Source organism: Oncorhynchus mykiss, chromosome 11 (assembly GCF_057628025.1).
Source record: "Oncorhynchus mykiss isolate SJ-2025 chromosome 11, ASM5762802v1, whole genome shotgun sequence".
In the NCBI taxonomy this organism is placed as follows: Eukaryota; Metazoa; Chordata; class Actinopteri; order Salmoniformes; family Salmonidae; genus Oncorhynchus; species Oncorhynchus mykiss.
This window is the reverse complement of record NC_143032.1, coordinates 11,178,755-11,196,938: the sequence shown is the minus strand read 5'-3', so window position 1 is coordinate 11,196,938 and position 18,184 is coordinate 11,178,755. Positions and strand designations below refer to the sequence as shown.

Sequence of the window (18,184 nt, the reverse complement as noted above, 5' to 3'; positions counted from 1 at the left end):
TTATATGAAATGTGAACACCCAGGGCGTAATAAACATCCTCCGACTCACCATGACCCTCTATGCTCTCCAGCCTCTGTCCCCTTTTGTTGTGTTGAAGCAACGTGGGTATTTGCTAAGTCACAGAAAAATGTGTGAATTTGTGAAACCTCATGCTGTGTTGGGGGGGAAGTGTGTGGTCCCTAGTCCCTTAACATACCACATTGCTGCAACTAAAGCTGCAAAAACTCTTAGCCAAAGTTCCCTCATGCGTTAGTGTTTGTACACTGTCGTAGACAAAAACAACTGGGTTTACTGATAATCCTCAAATCGAAATGAAGGATGGAGCAGTTGGAGCCATAGGAGATGTGTTTTAATCCTATAAAAAATGGTCAAAAATGGTTGTTCTGGTCTTCTTCCACTGCTTTAGACATTTTCTTCCTTGCATTGCAAATGGATAGTAATTACATTTTGAATGGGGAAAAGATGTGAGTTAGAGGAATTTCCACAGGAGTTTATTGAAAAAAGGTTTGACGCAACCCAACTGTGTCTAGCATGACGAGACGTGTAGTTGTATGAATTCCCCTTCCCTCGCTTTGATGAATGACTTTAAATTTCCCCTCCCCCCTTTTTTTTGTTTGTTCTTCAGACCGTATGTAGTTACCAGGCTTCATTTGACACTTCATTTGGATTCATTTGACATCATCACATAATAATACCTGTATATTTGAATTCAGCCTGGGTTCTAATGTGCCAGCGATGACACTTCTCTGTAAATAATAGAACAGAGAACAAGTGTTCTGTAACTCTCTATCTGTTGTGTTAATCCCCAAACTCAGGTGTGGGTGTATTCTCAGATGGTACAGGAGATAATTGAGGATCCACCTGTAGCAGTCGTCACAACCCAGATGAATTTAGTGAGCAATTCTAGATGTCTCAGAGATATGTCACCCTGATGGCAGACTACGCAGAGGCCTTGGCCATCAGTCAGATTAGGACAGATTACAATTGTTTTTTTGTCCCGCGGGCGGTTGAACAGTGATTTTTGTTTTGCTCTTCATTGTCAGAGCACATAGAGAGAGACTGAGCCCAGCTGCTCTGACAAAGGGAGAGTTTAACTGTAGGGTGAAAAGCTCTTATTGGCTACAAACGCCGTGTCTTCAAGCGCCAGGCCTTTCCTCTGTTTTCGTAAAAAGGTGAGGGATGGGTCTGGAGAAATGTAACCACTCTAATTCATAGACAACGATATGGACGCAAGGACTGACCATCCATGATATACAATTATAGTTTAATTATGTTTTGAGGCTACACAGTGTTTGTTTACATTTACATTGTTTACAAATTTACGACCGTTGAACTAGGCTCATGAGACATTTGCAAGTTATATTCTTTCAAAATAAATTATTTTTTCATTAATTTATCAGTTAAATGTATGTAGCAATTAAAGATTCTAGCTATAACAGGCAGAATATAAAATGTTCATAATGTTGTGAAGAGATCAGGAAATGTTGCGAAAGGACCGACTCAATTCCCTCCTTTTGCCAAGAATGCACCGAAAGTGTTGGCTCACCATGAGCATATGTCACTGCTGTCTATCTCTCTCTCTTCCTTTTTTCCCTCTACTGAACATTTTTGTGGAGTCTCCATTATAATGTGAATGGTGTTTTTATGCAGTGTTTATTGGATTCTCATAGCGAGCTCTGTTATTGTGAACACAAACAGGCCTGCCTCTGTGTGTCAGATATTTCAATTTCTTGTCATTCAAAAGGGACATAAAGGAGCCAGGCTCATGATGGAGATGTCTTGTACTGATTTATTGTGGAGGCGTGAAAATGGCAACCAATTCAGTTCTAGAAAAAAACCTGTTGGATTTTTTTCAATTTAACATATAATAATGACCTTTACTTTAAAAGCACGTAGTGGGTATATAAACACAATGTCCTGCAGCTGAGTACCATGTCATCCTCTGTCTCTTTCTCTCTCTCTCTGTTTAATTCAAAGGGCTTTATTGGCATGGGAAATGTGTTTTAGATTGCAAAAGCAAGTGAAATAAACAAAAGTGAGAAAAAAAAAGAGTCGACATGAACGGTCAACATTGCACTCTCAATGGTTTCAAAATGAAGACATTTTTTTATTTATATATTTTTTACCCCTTTTTTTTCTCCCCAATTTTGTGGTATCCAATTGGTAGTAATTAGTCTTGTCTCATCGCTGCAACTCCCGTGCAGACTCGGGAGAGGCGAAGGTTGAGAGCCATGCGTCCTCCGAAACACAACCCAACCAAGCCGCACTGCTTCTTGACACAATGCACATACATCCAACCCGGAAGCCAGCCGCACCAATGTGTCGGAGGAAACACCGTACACCTGGTGACCGTGTCAGCGTGCACTGCGCCCGGCCAGCCACAAAAGTCGCTAGTGCGCGATGAGACAAGGATATCCCTGCCGACCAAACCCTCCCTAACCCGGACGACACTGCGATGCATTGCCTTAGACTTCTGCTAAATCCGGAGGCCCTGTGAAGACATTTAAAGTTTTACATTATCAGCCTTCTGAAAATATTCCGACCCCTTGACTTTTTCCACATTTTGTTAGGTTACAGCATTATTCTAAAATGGATGAAAAAAAAATCTCATCAATCTACACACCATAATGACAAAGCAAAAACATGTCTTTAGAAATGTTTGCTAATTTATTATAAACAGAAATATCACATTTACATAAGTATTCAGACTCTTTACTCAGTACTTTGTTGACACACCTTTATCAGCGATGAGTCTTCTTTGGTATGATGCTACAAGCTTGTTTGTCTTGACTGTGTGCTTCCTGTTGGAAGGTGACCCTTTGTCCCAGTTCGAGGTTCTGAGCGCTCTGGAGCAGGCTTTCAAGGATCAAGGATCTCTCTGTATTTTACTCCGTTCATCTTTGTCTCTGTCCTGACTAGACCCCAGTCCCTGCTGCTGAAAACCACCCCCACAGCATGATGCTGCCTCCACCATGCTTCACCGTAGGGATGGTGCCAGGTTTCCTCCAGACGTGATGCTTGGCATTCAGGCCAAAGAGTTGAATCTTGGTTTCATCAGACCAGAGAATCGTGTTTCTCGTAGTCTGAGAGTCCTTTAGGTGCCTTTTGGCAAACTCCAAGCGGGCTGTCATGTACCTTTTTACTGAGGAGTTTCTGCCGTCTGGCCACTCTACCATAAAGGCCTGATTTGGTGGAGTGCTGCAGAGATGGTTGTCCTTCTGGAAGGTTCTCCCATCTCCACAGAGGAACTCTAGAGCTCTGTCAGAGTGACCATCGAGTTCTTGGTCACCTCCCTGACAAAGGCCCTTCTCCCCCGATTGCTCAGGAAGAGTCTTGGTGGTTCCAAACTTCTTCCATTTAAGAATGATGGAGGCCACTGTGCACTTGGGGACGTTCAATGCTGCAGAAATGTTTTGGTACCCTTCCCCAGATCTGTGCCTCGACACGGACAATTCCTTCGACCTCATGGCTTAGTTTTTGCTCTGACATGCACTGTCAACTCTGGGACCTTTTTATATAGACAGGTGTGTATGCCTTTCCAAATCATGTCCAAACAATTGAATTTACCACAGGTGGAGTCCAGTCATGTTGTAGAAACATCTCAAAGATGATCAATGGAAACAGGATGCGCCTGAGCTCAATTTTGAGTCTCATAGCAAAGGCTCTGAATACTTATGTAAAAATAAGGTATTTAAAAAAATGTTTTTTTATAAATTAGTAAACTTTTCTAAAACCTGTTTTCATTATGGGGTATTGTGTGTGTGTGGTACAGTGCCTTGCGAAAGTATTCGGCCCCCTTGAACTTTGCGAACTTTTGCCACATTTCAGGCTTCAAACATAAAGATATAAAACTGTATTTTTTTGTGAAGAATCAACAACAAGTGGGACACAATCATGAAGTGGAACGACATTTATTGGATATTTCAAACTTTTTTTAACAAATCAAAAACGGAAAAATTGGGCGTGCAAAACTATTCAGCCCCCTTAAGTTAATACTTTGTAGCGCCACCTTTTGCTGCGATTACAGCTGTAAGTCGCTTGGGGTATGTCTCTATCAGTTTTGCACATCGAGAGACTGACATTTTTTCCCATTCCTCCTTGCAAAACAGCTCGAGCTCAGTGAGGTTGGATGGAGAGCATTTGTGAACAGCAGTTTTCAGTTCTTTCCACAGATTCTCGATTGGATTCAGGTCTGGACTTTGACTTGGCCATTCTAACACCTGGATATGTTTATTTTTGAACCATTCCATTGTAGATTTTGCTTTATGTTTTGGATCATTGTCTTGTTGGAAGACAAATCTCCGTCCCAGTCTCAGGTCTTTTGCAGACTCCATCAGGTTTTCTTCCAGAATGGTCCTGTATTTGGCTCCATCCATCTTCCCATCAATTTTAACCATCTTCCCTGTCCCTGCTGAAGAAAAGCAGGCCCAAACCATGATGCTGCCACCACCATGTTTGACAGTGGGGATGGTGTGTTCAGCTGTGTTGCTTTTACGCCAAACATAACGTTTTGCATTGTTGCCAAAAAGTTCAATTTTGGTTTCATCTGACCAGAGCACCTTCTTCCACATGTTTGGTGTGTCTCCCAGGTGGCTTGTGGCAAACTTTAAACAACACTTTTTATGGATATCTTTAAGAAATGGCTTTCTTCTTGCCACTCTTCCATAAAGGCCAGATTTGTGCAATATACGACTGATTGTTGTCCTATGGACAGAGTCTCCCACCTCAGCTGTAGATCTCTGCAGTTCATCCAGAGTGATCATGGGCTTCTTGGCTGCATCTCTGATCAGTCTTCTCCTTGTATGAGCTGAAAGTTTAGCGGGACGGCCAGGTCTTGGTAGATTTGCAGTGGTCTGATACTCCTTCCATTTCAATATTATCGCTTGCACAGTGCTCATTAGGATGTGTAAAGCTTGGGAAATCTTTTTGTATCCAAATCCGGCTTTAAACTTCTTCACAACAGCATCTCGGACCTGCCTGGTGTGTTCCTTGTTCTTCATGATGCTCTCTGCGCTTTTAACAGACCTCTGAGACTATCACAGGTGCAGGTGCATTTATACGGAGACTTGATTAATTACACACAGGTGGATTGTATTTATCATCATTAGTCATTTAGGTCAACGTTGGATCATTCAGAGATCCTCACTGAACTTCTGGAGAGAGTTTGCTGCACTGAAAGTAAAGGGGCTGAATAATTTTGCAAGCCCAATTTTTCAGTTTTTGATTTGTTAAAAAAGTTTGAAATATCCAATAAATGTTGTTCCACTTCATGATTGTGTCCCACTTGTTGTTGATTCTTCACAAAAAAATACAGTTTTATTTCTTTATGTTTGAAGCCTGAAATGTGGCAAACGGTCGCAAAGTTCAAGGGGCCGAATACTTTCGCAAGGCACTGTATATATCTCAGGATAAAAAAAAAAGTCATCCATTTTAGAATAAGGCTGTAATGTGGAAAAAGTCAAGGATTCTGAATACTTTCCGAAGGAACTGTAGGTACAGTGTTGTAACCTTGTCCAAATAGTTGGAAGTACGAAAGGGAAAATAAATGGACACATCAAAATTGGATTTGTTTTCAAATTCTCTCGCACACCTTTCTGTCTGGAGAATGATGCATGCTGTTATTTGCCCATGCACGGCCTGCTATTAACTTCATTAGATTCCTGCATGGGTGTGTAACAGCGCTCATTTGTGACCTTCACGGAACCACCTGTAACCGAATTTTCGAGTCACAGGTCTGGGTCGGATCAGCCACTTGTCTCGGGTTTGTGTTATTTTAACTGACTTGTCCGGAAGGGCCCTTACAGATCCGAATGCGACTGCTTGCAGTAAAGAGAGTGGAGCGTGCCACGTGTAGCTTGTTGTTAGCCAATCATAAGTCATCAAAGCGGCAATAGACTGCAGTCATAGAGCCTCCGTGTGTGGCAGAAGTTATGAGATATCTAATCAATGGAAGATGGAATTAAAATGACAGATTTTACAGTTAAAGGAGAAGGATAGGCTACAACGACCATGAGCCAACAGTTAGTCAGCTGCTTAATATTCTGAATTAAGTTGTTGTTATTTGCAACTGTAGGATGAGAAATTGCATGCAGCCTCAATTAGCCTAGCTAGCTAACGATGATAGCCAAGTATCTTAACTAGCTTCTCCCGGTTGATGCAGTCAAGACAAGTACTACGTAATCCTATTGGATGATGAATAACCTAGCTTTGGCAGCTATTACTCTACTATAGTGCGAGTCGGCTTGGTTAGTTGCCGTCTCTCCCTCCCTGCTCCCTTTGTCTGTCACTCACTCACTCACTCACTGTACTCCCCCATCTGCTAGAGTGGCACCTATCTTTGATTTGTCTGTGACATTCAAAAGCTGAGCACCTGCCTTCTAAAGTCTAGGAGTATTTGCTTGGGAAGTAATATTATACAATGTGTGTCTCTGTTGCTATCAATTGATCTATTCACTTTCTGTAAAAGAGAATATGTGTAATGAAATGAGGGTTCATATAAATTATAATACATTTGGTAGCGAAATAACATTTGGGGAAATAAGGTCTAGACTTTGTTTTTATTATTAAATAGGCTACCTAAAAGATTACATGAGTTTTGTTAAACTTGCAGAAAATGAGCATCAAAACCAGCATTTTTCTAGGTCTCTCAAATTAAACAAAATCAAGATTTTGGTGCCTTATTTAATATAGGCTCAATAAACAATCATAAAAAGGGGGCGGGGGCATTTTTCAAATGTGAAAAAGGGGTCTCTGGGGTGTGGAGAAAGTTGGTGTAAGCCATCAAGGTAAATGGAATCTAGCACAAAACATTTTTATGGGCCTAATAATAAAGATGTCATTTAAACTGTGAACATTTATTAACTTTTAATGTGTCATGAACACAACCATTCAAGATACTTTCATCTGATTTGTCAAACAAATTACTTCAAAAAGTTAGCATGTTCGTCCACGGCAAAATAATTCCAGCATCCAAAGCCCCCCCCCCCCTCCCCCCACGGGCTCCCCCATAATCCACACTATGGTTGCGGGCCATTGTTTAGCTCCCCTAATCGCTGGGTCTCTTTCATCGTGTCATGGTGGCAGCATTCATCCGTTGACAATTTTATTAATTCAGGTACACAGTTTGCGCTGCATTGCTAAGGCCTGGTGTGTATTTGCTGGGGCGTAATTGTCTTTTTGGATAACTGCAGTGGAGATCACTGGAAAATTTGTATTTATTTTTTCAGCTATAGTGGTGTGCTTATTTAAGACTGTCAGCCTCACACTATCATCATACCCATACCAACCACTTCAATGTCGTTATTTACTGTAGGTCTTACTGTGACATCAATGGGATGAAGCCTAAAGATCATGAGACTTTTACACAGTTACCATTGGCATCAGTGTAATATTTACATGAAGAGTTAGGCCTACTGTACTTTACATGCACACATACAGGTTAGGATTTAGCCCTTTGTCTTTACTCCCACAAACCTGGTCTTCTTTGCTATCTTCTGTACGGCACACACACATCTAAAAACCTCCTGGTGGCTCTTTCACTGTCAAATGAAACCATTCGATCAATGGATCCCAGTGAGGGAGGGGAGGGTTAGGACACACAGCTCCACCCCTTGCCCAGTAGGGATGCACTGCGATTATTCGAATATCCAAACGGATGTTTAATATTCAATTACTTGGACGACTTAAGCCTATCCCAAACCTTGACCCTTATCATAACCATTCAGAGTTAATTCGTAATAAATGCCTAAACTTAACCTTGAAAAGATACAGAGAAGTAACCAAACAGTTTGGAACAACACACACACAGAGTCGCACACACCGGCTCCTGCTCATCTCTCGCCCCTCCACCAGCCCTTTGCTGAAACAAGCAGTGCAGTTCACCAGCACAAGCAAGTCTCCATTGATGTTTCATTTACACTACCGTTCAAAAGTTTGTGGTCATTTAGAAATGTCCTTGTTTTTGAAAGAAAAGCACATTTTTTTGGTCCCTTTTCAAATAAAATATCAAATTGATCAGAAATACAGTGTAGACATTGTTAATGTTGTAAATGACTATTGCAGCTGGAAACGGCAGACTTAAAAAAATAAAAATGGAATATCTACCAAGGCGTACAGAGGCCCATTATCAGCAACCATCACTCCTGTGTTCCAATTGCACGTATTTTAGATAATCCAAGTTTATCATTTTAAAAGGCTAATTGATCATTAAACAATTTTGTAGTTATGTTAGCACAACTGAAAACTTTTGATTTAAAGAAGCAACAAAACTGGCCTTCTTTTGACTAGTTTAGTATCTGGAGCATCAGCATTTGGGTTTGATTACAGGCTCCAAATGGCCAGAAACAAAGACCATTCTTCTGAACTCGTCAGTCTATTTTTGTTCTGAGAAATGAAGGCTATTCCATGTGAGAAATTTCCAAAAAACTGAAGATCTCGTACATTTTTCAGTTGTGCTAACATGATTACAAAATTGTTTTTTAATGATCAATTAGCCCCGTCCATCATCCCTTTGATACGGTGAAGTTGTCCTGTCCCCTTAGCAGAAAAACACCCTCAAAGCATAATGGTTCCACCTCCATGTTTGATGGTGTTCTTGGGGTCATAGGCAGCATTCCTCCTCCTCCAAACACGGCGAGTCGAGTTGATGCCAAAGAGCTCCATTTTGGTCTCATCTGACCACAACACTTTCACCCAGTTGTCCTCTGAATCATTCAGATGTTCATTGGCAAACTTCAGACGGGCATGTATATGTGCTTTCTTGAGTAGGGGGACCTTGCAGGCGCTGCAGGATTTCAGTCCTTCACGGCGTAGTGCGTTACCAATTGTTTTCATGGTGACTTCATGGTGACTGTTGTCACCTTCTCAACAAGCTGCTTGCCATGGTCTTTTAACCCATTCCAGCCTTGTGTAGGTCTACAATCTTGTCCCTGACAAGAACCCTTGGAGAGCTTTTTGGTCTTGGCCATGGTGGAGAGTTTGGAATCTGATTGATTGATTGCTTCTGTGGACAGGTGTCTTTTATACAGGTAACAAGCTGAGATTAGGAGCACCCTTTAAGAGTGTGCTCCTAATCTCAGCTTGTTACCTGTATAAAAGACACATGGGAGCCAGAAATCTTTCTGATTGAGAGGGGGTCAAATACTTTTTTTCCTCATTTAAAATGCAAATCAATTTATAACATTTTTGACATGTGTTTTTCTGTATATTGTTGTTGTTATTCTGTCTCTCACTGTTCAAATAAACCTACCATTCACTGATCATTTCTTTGTCAGTGGGCAAACATACAAAATCAGCAGGGGATCAAATACTTTTTTCCCTCACTGTATGAGGACACCCCTTCAAATTAGTGGATTCGGCTATTTAAGCCACACCCTTTGCTGACAGGTGTATACAATCTAGCACACAGCCATGCAAGCTCCATAGACAAACATTGGCAACTGTGGAAATGTCTAGGGGCAACAACGGCTCAGCCGTCAAAAGGTAGGCCACACAAGCTCACAGAACGGGACCGCCGAGTGCTGAAGCACGTAAAAATCATCTGTCCCCGGTTGCAACACTGACTACCGAGTTCCAAACTGCCTCTGGAAACAACGCCAGCACTAGAACTGTTTGTCGGGAGCTTCATGAAATGGGTTTCCATGGACGAGCAGCTGCACACAAACCTAAGATCACCATGCGCAATTCCTAAGCGTTGGCTGGAGGGGTGTAAAGCTTGCCGCCATTGGACTCTGGAGCAGAGCAAACGTGTTCAATGGAGGGATGAATCATGCGTCGCCATCAGGCAGTTTTGGTGGATACCAGGAGAACGCTACCTGCCTCAATGCATAGTGCCAACTGTAATGTTTTAATGGGGGACAAATAATGGTTCGGGCTAGGCCCCTTCGATCAAGTGAAGGGAAACGCTACAGCCTACAACATTCTAGACGATTCTGTGCTTCCAACTTTATGGCAACAGTATGGGGAAGGCCCTTACCTGTTTTCAGCATGACAATGCCCCCGTGCAAGGTCCATACAGAAATGGCTAGTTGAGATCGGTGTGGAAGAACTTGACTGGCCTGCACAGAGAGGTTGAGGTCAGGGCTCTATCAAAACATCTTTGGGATGAATTGGAGCGCCGACTGCGAGCCAGGCCTAATCGCCCAACATCAGTGCTCGACCTCACTAATGCTCTTGTCCCCGCAACAATGTTCCAACATCTAGTGGAAAGCCTTCCCAGAAGAGTGGAGGCTGTTACATTAACCCTATATTAATGCCCCTGATTTTGGAATGTGATGTTCGATGTGCAGATGTCCACAGAATTTTGGTCGTCTAGTGTATTTTTAAAACACATTTTGACTACTGTAATTTCCGGACTATAAGCCGCTACTTTTTTCCCCACGCTTTGAACATCGCGGTTTATACAATGACGCGGCTAATTTATCGATTTTTCCCGCTTTCACAAGATTCATGCCTCCAAAAAACTGAGCACCATCACATAATGTGACGTAAATCGAGCCCGCTCAAACTTCCCATCATTCTGATTACGGTAGTCATTTTGTCACCCTCATCATGGCAAAGACACGGATAAATGCTAATGATGCAGCTTTCAAGTTGAAGGCGATCGATCTCGCTGTTGGAAAAGGAAATAGAGCTGCTGACAGCGTGGAGCATTGTCAAAAAATCCACTATCATCAACAGGTTTTGAAAGGCTGTACTGCTGCGTGTTGAAGAGGGCAGCGATCCAACATCGGATGAAGCAATTCTGAGACTATTCAACTCCGACACCGAAGGAGATGACTTCAGTGGTTTCAGTGCAATTGCATTTACCACTATATTGCTTAGCTAATAAAAAATACATAGCATACAATCGGTGACTCGTTGTCATATTTATCCTGATACCAGATTCGAATTGACGCAACTCTAACAGGAGGAAGATAGTGACCAATGACTTTCTTGGTAGGCTACTGTTTACTGCAATTTTTTTTATTTTTGTTACAAGCCGTGTTTCGTTTAAAGGCTGTGTAAAGTTCATTTGTTTCAATGTACCGGTAGGCACCTGCGGCTTATAGACATGTGCGGCTTATTTATGTACATTTATCTCTCCAGTGTTAATCTGCAAAATTGTAATTATTCGCCTACCTCATGCCTTTTGCACACAATGTATATAGACTATTTTTTTCCCCACTGTGTTATTGACTTGTTAATTGTTTACTCCATGTGTAACTCTGTGTTGTCTGTTCACACTGCTATGCTTTATCTTGGCCAGGTCGCAGTTGTAAATGAGAACTTGTTCTCAACTAGCCTACCTAGTTAAATAAAGGTGAAATACAAAAAAAAACATGTACAAAATACATATTAATAGTCCAGAAATGACAGTATCCAGATATACAATATTTTTATAATACTGAAATAATTTCAAATGCCTATCCCTAATGCCCAGAGCCTTTGCAGCCACTCCTCCCAGTTAATCAGATGGCCTGCAGACTGCAGTCAGACCAGCCCCACCTCCACTCACCCTCAGGGACCTCGAGCACTGGCTCCCCTCCCCCTCTCTGTCACACCTCCTGGAAACCTTCAACCAATTAATAGGCCCCCTAATATAATATGGAAGGTGATATTGACTGCCTGAGAAGCAGTAGCTTTTAGATGGAGAATATGGGAGCCATTCAATCAAATCCTCATTGCAGTATTTAAGCTGTAATTTAAAACTAAACTAAATATCTGGGTGGTTTTGGGGACGCTGTTTACACAGAGAAATCTAATTTCAACTTTTCAGAGTATGGCACATGCATACATGAATTGTTGTGTAAACAAAGTTAAATAATTTGCATTCATTGACTGGCATGTTTGGCTGTCATTTTGATCCATTGTTTATTTGATTTGTTTTGTCTATAGCTATGCCTCGAATAGATCTGCTGAAGACATAGAATGTGATTGGAATGGAAACTGGGAGACTGAGTCCCTGATTGGCCGAAGGACTGGGCAGAAGGAAATACCAAACGGTGAGTCACTATGGAGGTTCACTGAAACACTAAAGAGTTCACTTAACAGTAGGGTAGCTGTGGTCAATGGTCAAAATGATGATTTCAGTCCGTTTTGTGGTGTGTTAAGGTTACACTGTGATTATTTTGCTCTGTAGCCCTGAGATTTCCTTTATGATATTTCAACACAGATAATCTTTAGTTAGAGTGCGACAAGGCCCGAGGGCAACCATTTTGTGTTAGAGCAGGAAGTATTACAGTTATATAGTGAATCCATTTTGTTTCCGGGTAACTAAAGTACAATCCATTAATCTGCTTCGGAAGGCTCACAGGCGCTGCTTCTCTCTGCCTTTCTGTGAAAATCCGGGCCCCTCCAGTGGCGGCCACCCCCTCTACCACAGACCCCATTTCACTTCATTTGACTTTCATGCGAAGCTGTCTTTATCTCTTACCAGGAACTCAATCCAAATTCCATCAGACATCAATTTACATAATGTACCAGGGAAAGAGATGCATTCATGTCCTCTATACACAATACACATGGGTTACTGTACTTGGGGGGGGGGGGGGGGGGGGCAATTCCGCCTTTGTCTCCTACTACAGGCAATGAGGCGGTCCAGCTGCTTACGTCTCAGGCGAACAATTGAAGTGCACATAAGACTAGGAATGTAATCTGCTTTGTTTGAAAGGGGGATACTTCAGAGTGCTTTCATGTTTTTATAGAAGGAATGTGGGGGCTTTTTCATTCACTCTGTTCAGAAGGAAAATTACATGTAGGAATAAATTGAGATGTCTCAACTTAACGCAATGCACAATTTTAAATGGCAATTGATTAGATTTTTTTGCATTCTGTTGGCCTATGTGTGTGTGTTTCATGTTGCTTTTTTCCCCCTATGTGGTTGTAGAATCGATCCTGTCTCGAATGATGCAGGCAGAGGATAGGAAGAAAATAAAACTGAGTGTGAGTTCCAGCAAAGGCGTGGTGGAGGAATATTGTCTGAGAGTGAGTAGGCCTGGACCGACCGAACCTGAGCTCTTGATCATATCCTAACCCCATACAGAAGCCTGATATATTGACATATATTTTAAATACATATACAGTTGAAGTCGGAAGTTTACATACACTTAGGTTGGCGTCATTAAAACTCGTTTTTCAACCACTCCACAATTTTCTTGTTAACAAACTATAGTTTTGGCGAGTCTGTTAGGACATCTACTTTGTGCATGACACAAGTCATTTTTCCAACAATTGTTTACAGACAGATTACATAAGTTATAATTGACTATCACAATTCCAGTGGGTCAGAAGTTTCCATACACTAAGTTGACTGTGCCTTTAAACAGCTTGGAAAATTCCAGAAAATGGTGTCATGGCTTTAGAAGCTTCTGATATGCTAAGTGACATCATCATGAGTCAACTGGAGGTGTATCTGTATCTGGAGGTGTATCTGTGTATGTATTTCAAGGCCTACCTTCAAACTCAGTGCCTCTTTGCTTGACATCATGGAGATATCAGCCAAGACCTCAGAAAAAACATTGTACACCTCAAGTCTGGTTCATCCTTGGGAGCAATTTCCAAAGCCTGAAGGTACCACGTGTACTATTGTTTGTACAGATGAACAAGTATAAACACCATGGGACCACGCAGCCGTCATACCACGCAGAAAGGACATGCCTTCTGTCTCCCAGAGCTGAACGTACTTTGGTCCGAAAAGTGAGAATCAATCCCAGAACAACAGCAAAGGACCTTGTGAAGATGCTGGAGGAAACCAGTACAAACGTATCTATATCCACAGTAAAACGAGTCCTATATCGACATAACCTGAAAGGCCACTAAGCAAGGAAGAAGCCACTGCTCCAAAACCGCCATAAAAAAGCCAGACTACGGTTTGCAACTGCACATTGGGACAACGATTGTACTTTTTGGAGAAATGTCCTCTGGTCTGATGAAACAAAAATGGAAGGAATGGCCATCGTTATGTTTGAAGGAAAAAGGGGGAGGCTTGCAAGCTGAAGAACACCCTCCCAACCGTGAGGCACGGGGGTGGCAGCATCATGTTGTGGGGGTGCTTTGCTGCAGGAGGCACTGGTGAACTTCACAAAATAGATGGCATCATGAAGGAGGAAAATTATGTGGATATATTGAAGCAACATCTCAAGACATCAGTCAGGACGTTAAAGCTTGGTCACAAATGGGTCTTCCAAATGGACAATGACCCCATGCATACTTCTAAAGTTGTTGCAAAATGGCTTAAGGACAACAAAGTCAAGGTATTGGGAGTGTCCATCACAAAACCCTGACCTCAATCCTATTGAAAATTTGTGGGCAGAACTGAAAAAGCATGTGCGAGCAAGGAGGCCTACAAACCTGACTCAGTTACACCATCTCTGTCAGGAGGAATGGGCTAAAATTCACCCAACCTATTGTGGGAAGCTTGTGGAAGGCTACCCAAAATGTTTGACCCAAGTTAAACAATTTAAGCGTGTTGCTACCAAATACTAATTGAGTGTATGTAAACTTCTGACTCACTGGGAATGTGATGAAATAAATTAAAGCTGAAATAAATCATTCTCTCTACTATTATTCTGACATTTCACATTCTTCTAATAAAGTGGTGATCCTAACTGACCTAAGACAGGGAATCTTTACTAGGATTAAGTGTCAGGAATTGTGAAACTGAGTTTATATGTATTTGGCTGAGGTGTATGTAGAGTTCTCACTTCAACTGCATGTACTAATATTTGAAATAAATATACAGTGCCTTGCGAAAGTAAACATAAAGATATAAAACTGTATTTTTTTTGTGAAGAATCAACAACAAGTGGGACACAATCATGAAGTGGAACGACATTTATTGGATATTTCAAACTTTTTTAACAAATCAAAAACTGAAATATTGGGCTTGCAAAATTATTCAGCCCCTTTACTTTCAGTGCAGCAAACTCTCTCCAGAAGTTCAGTGAGGATCTCTGAATGATCCAATGTTGACCTAAATGACTAATGATGATAAATACAATCCACCTGTGTGTAATTAATCAAGTCTCCGTATAAATGCACCTGCACTGTGATAGTCTCAGAGGTCTGTTAAAAGCGCAGAGAGCATCATGAAGAACAAGGAACACACCAGGCAGGTCCGAGATACTGTTGTGAAGAAGTTTAAAGCCGGATTTGGATACAAAAAGATTTCCCAAGCTTTAAACATCCCAAGGAGCACTGTGCAAACGATAATATTGAAATGGAAGGAGTATCAGACCACTTCAAATCTACCAAGACCTGGCCGACCCTCTAAACTTTCAGCTCATACAAGGAGAAGACTGATCAGAGATGCAGCCAAGAGGCCCATGATCACTCTGGATGAACTGCAGAGATCTACAGCTGAGGTGGGAGACTCTGTCCATAGGACAACAATCAGTTGTATATTGCACAAATCTGGCCTTTATGGAAGAGTGGCAAGAAGAAAGCCATTTCTTAAAGATATAATGTACGGATTACTTCTGTGCGCTTATCTGTATTTGAAAATAAGGTATTTAAACAAGTAAACCGTTACCCTGAGGATAATGTGAAAGAGTCTCTGTGGGGGAAAAAAATTCACACAAGGTGAAGAATTAGGGGTTAATGTGTGACTAGCCTATGAGTCCGGGCTCCAAAGTTAGCAACGGTTCTGTCTACATCGATGACAGGTTAGGGAAATTACAGGTTAGGATAACTAAATCGTCAGGTCAGGATAATTAACGTAGCAAGTTAGGCGCATTGATGCGCATTGATGTGCCAGGTTAGGGTAAGGCTTAGCTACAATGCACCCTACCAAATCAGGTAGCCTGACCTAATCAGGTCGTGACAAATGTTCATGAACATCAAATGGATGCTTACACCGCAGATTCCTTTACCTCCAGTGTCCATTTTCAGACTCAAGTTGACAGTTACCCTGTGGATAATGCCGAGACAGAAAATCAGTGAAATAATTCCACACAAGATGAAGAGTAAGAGGTTAATGTCCAGGAACTACCTAGCAAAAGACTACAAAATCCTAACTTACAGTACATTGTTTGGGGTCTGTCCATAGGCAGGGAAAATGTGATAATTTTTTAACTAGAAATCATCTATCAAGCAAGCCAGTTCTAGCTATATTGCCAGATGAACCCAGACCAACTACAAAGCTGTGTTTGCTCTGTGAGAACTCTTGCTTTGTAAGCAGTTGAAGAAAATTATCTTCTTCCTTTTCTGTCACCTGGCATGAGGAATATTTTTGGCAGCTGCTCTTCTCCTCATCCTCAGCTACTCTTCTCCACCTCTGAAGAAAATTCTAAATTGCAACAGCTTTTCTGTAATTTGGAGGCAGGGATGGGGGTGACCCTGCCACATTTCAAATTGTGATTGACATCTCGGGAGAATTATGTTCTAAATTCATGTCTCTTTTTGAAATTAACAGAAATGAATCTCATATAAAGTGGCAGGTAGCCTCAATAGCTACATCATTTATTTTCACCTTTTTAGATGCAAACCCAACTTTGGGAAGTGCATTCGGAAAGTATTCAGACCCCTTGACTTTTTCCACATTTTGTTACGTTACAGCCTTATTCTAAAATTGATTAAATTGTTTTAAAAAAATTATCTACACACAACACCCCATAATGACATTTTTGCAAATTTATTAAAAAATGCCAAGAGTGTGCAAAGCTGTCAAGGCAAAGGGAGGCTATTTGAAGAATCTCAAATATAAAATATATTTTGTTTTGTTTAACACTTTTTTGGGGGTTACTACATGATTCCATAGGTGTTATTTCATAGTTTTGATGTCTTCACTATTATTATGTAGAAAATATTTCAAATAAAATAAAAAACTGAAGAAACTCCCCTAATACAGGTGTGCCAAGCTTGTAACATCATACCCGGGAAGACTCGATGCTGTAATCACTGCCAAAGGTGCTTCAACAAAGTACTGAGTAAAGGGTCTGAATACTTAAGTAAATGTGTATTTCAGTTGATTTTTTTTATGATTTAGCAAAAAACAAGTGAATCAATTAGAATAAGGCTGTAACATAACAAAATGTGGAAAATGTCAAGGGGTCTGAATACTATTTTAATCACAGGACAATCACGTTTTTGACTGCACTTTTGTAGTGAAGTGTTACTCAAGTTTCTTTCACCAACTATAGATGTCCTATCTTCATTTTCCCAGTTTCTCACAGCAAAAAAATAATCCTGCAGCAACAGGAAATGTGAATTATTATGTAGATTATAATTAATGGACATTTTTGTATGGGTTGATGCATTTTTAGTTAGTATTTTTTGTTGTTGTTGCATTTCCTGCTCTGCAGGAAAATTCTCTGTGACAACCGAGTGATCAAATTAAGACGACAGTGATCGAATTAAGATTCTATACCTGTAACAACTGTGTTATTTCAGGAGCGACCAAAAGAGGACGCAGCAAAAATGAAGAACAAAGTGACCAGCACACAAGGTAAACTCTGGAAATGCTGCTAATAACAACAATCAGATCATAACTGAATACTAAAATACTACTGGTTATTGATATGAATGCACTGAGTATGTTTAAAGTGATATCAAATGATAATGGCTGGCATATGCTATGTACTGTAGAGTACGGATGTATATTTACACACAGGGATTCTCCATTGAGTGAAGTTTTTAGACTAGGACTAGGTTTAATGTGTGTCCTGGAATCTGGCTTGTGCTATCATAAGTAGAGATGTAACTCAGTGTGGTGTGGTAGCAGTGATTGGTAAGAAGAAGGCCTGGTCGTGGGAACAGTACCTGGGAGAGGAGAAGGCCATAGCAGTTCCCCTCAGACTGTTCACTGAGGTAAGCATCACCTTCATCAACCAGTAGGTTTATCTACTACTAAAGCTTGACACGAGAGCCCTATACATTAAGGCACACCGTAACAACGTAAAATTTTGCAACAGAAAATGAAAATGTCCAGGTAGTTCCCCATTTGTCTGTATTCAGTCCGAGATGTAATTTACTAAACTAGAATACAGGCCACCAAAGCTATGATTTGTATTTAAAGGCCATAAGCCAGCTGCTTGATGTTAAACATGGTCTGTTGATTTGAAAGGAAGAATGTTAAGGACCTACTGTACAGTATATAGTTTACGGGACTATGCGAAGGTAGATTATATACAAAAGTATGTGGACACCCCTTCAAAAGATGCAGAGCAGCCGCACATAAGCCCAAGTTCAGTCAAGCATCGGCTGGAG

The 18,184-nt window shown here is 41.1% G+C and overlaps 1 protein-coding gene across 21 annotated transcripts in view; it reads left to right on the top strand.

Annotated features, from left to right (window-relative positions):
• LOC110535260 (lethal(3)malignant brain tumor-like protein 4) overlaps positions 1-18,184 on the top strand; it is a 127,315-nt gene that overhangs the window by 7,140 nt on the left and 101,991 nt on the right. For 7 of the 21 annotated variants that reach the window (XR_016484360.1, XR_016484359.1, XR_016484363.1 and 4 more), the window contains exons 2-5: positions 11,876-11,982; positions 12,867-12,964; positions 17,369-17,423; positions 17,700-17,785. Coding sequence is in view for 11 of the 21 variants with exons in the window: in XM_090189377.1 (XP_090045503.1) it covers positions 12,884-12,964; positions 17,369-17,423; positions 17,700-17,785 (222 nt within the window). In the remaining 10 variants the exon portion in view is untranslated. Of the gene's footprint in view, positions 1-11,875; positions 11,983-12,866; positions 12,965-17,368; positions 17,424-17,696; positions 17,786-18,184 lie in introns of all 21 variants that reach the window. The other 14 variants (XR_005034557.2, XR_005034556.2, XR_016484361.1 and 11 more) reach the window with 3 other exon arrangements.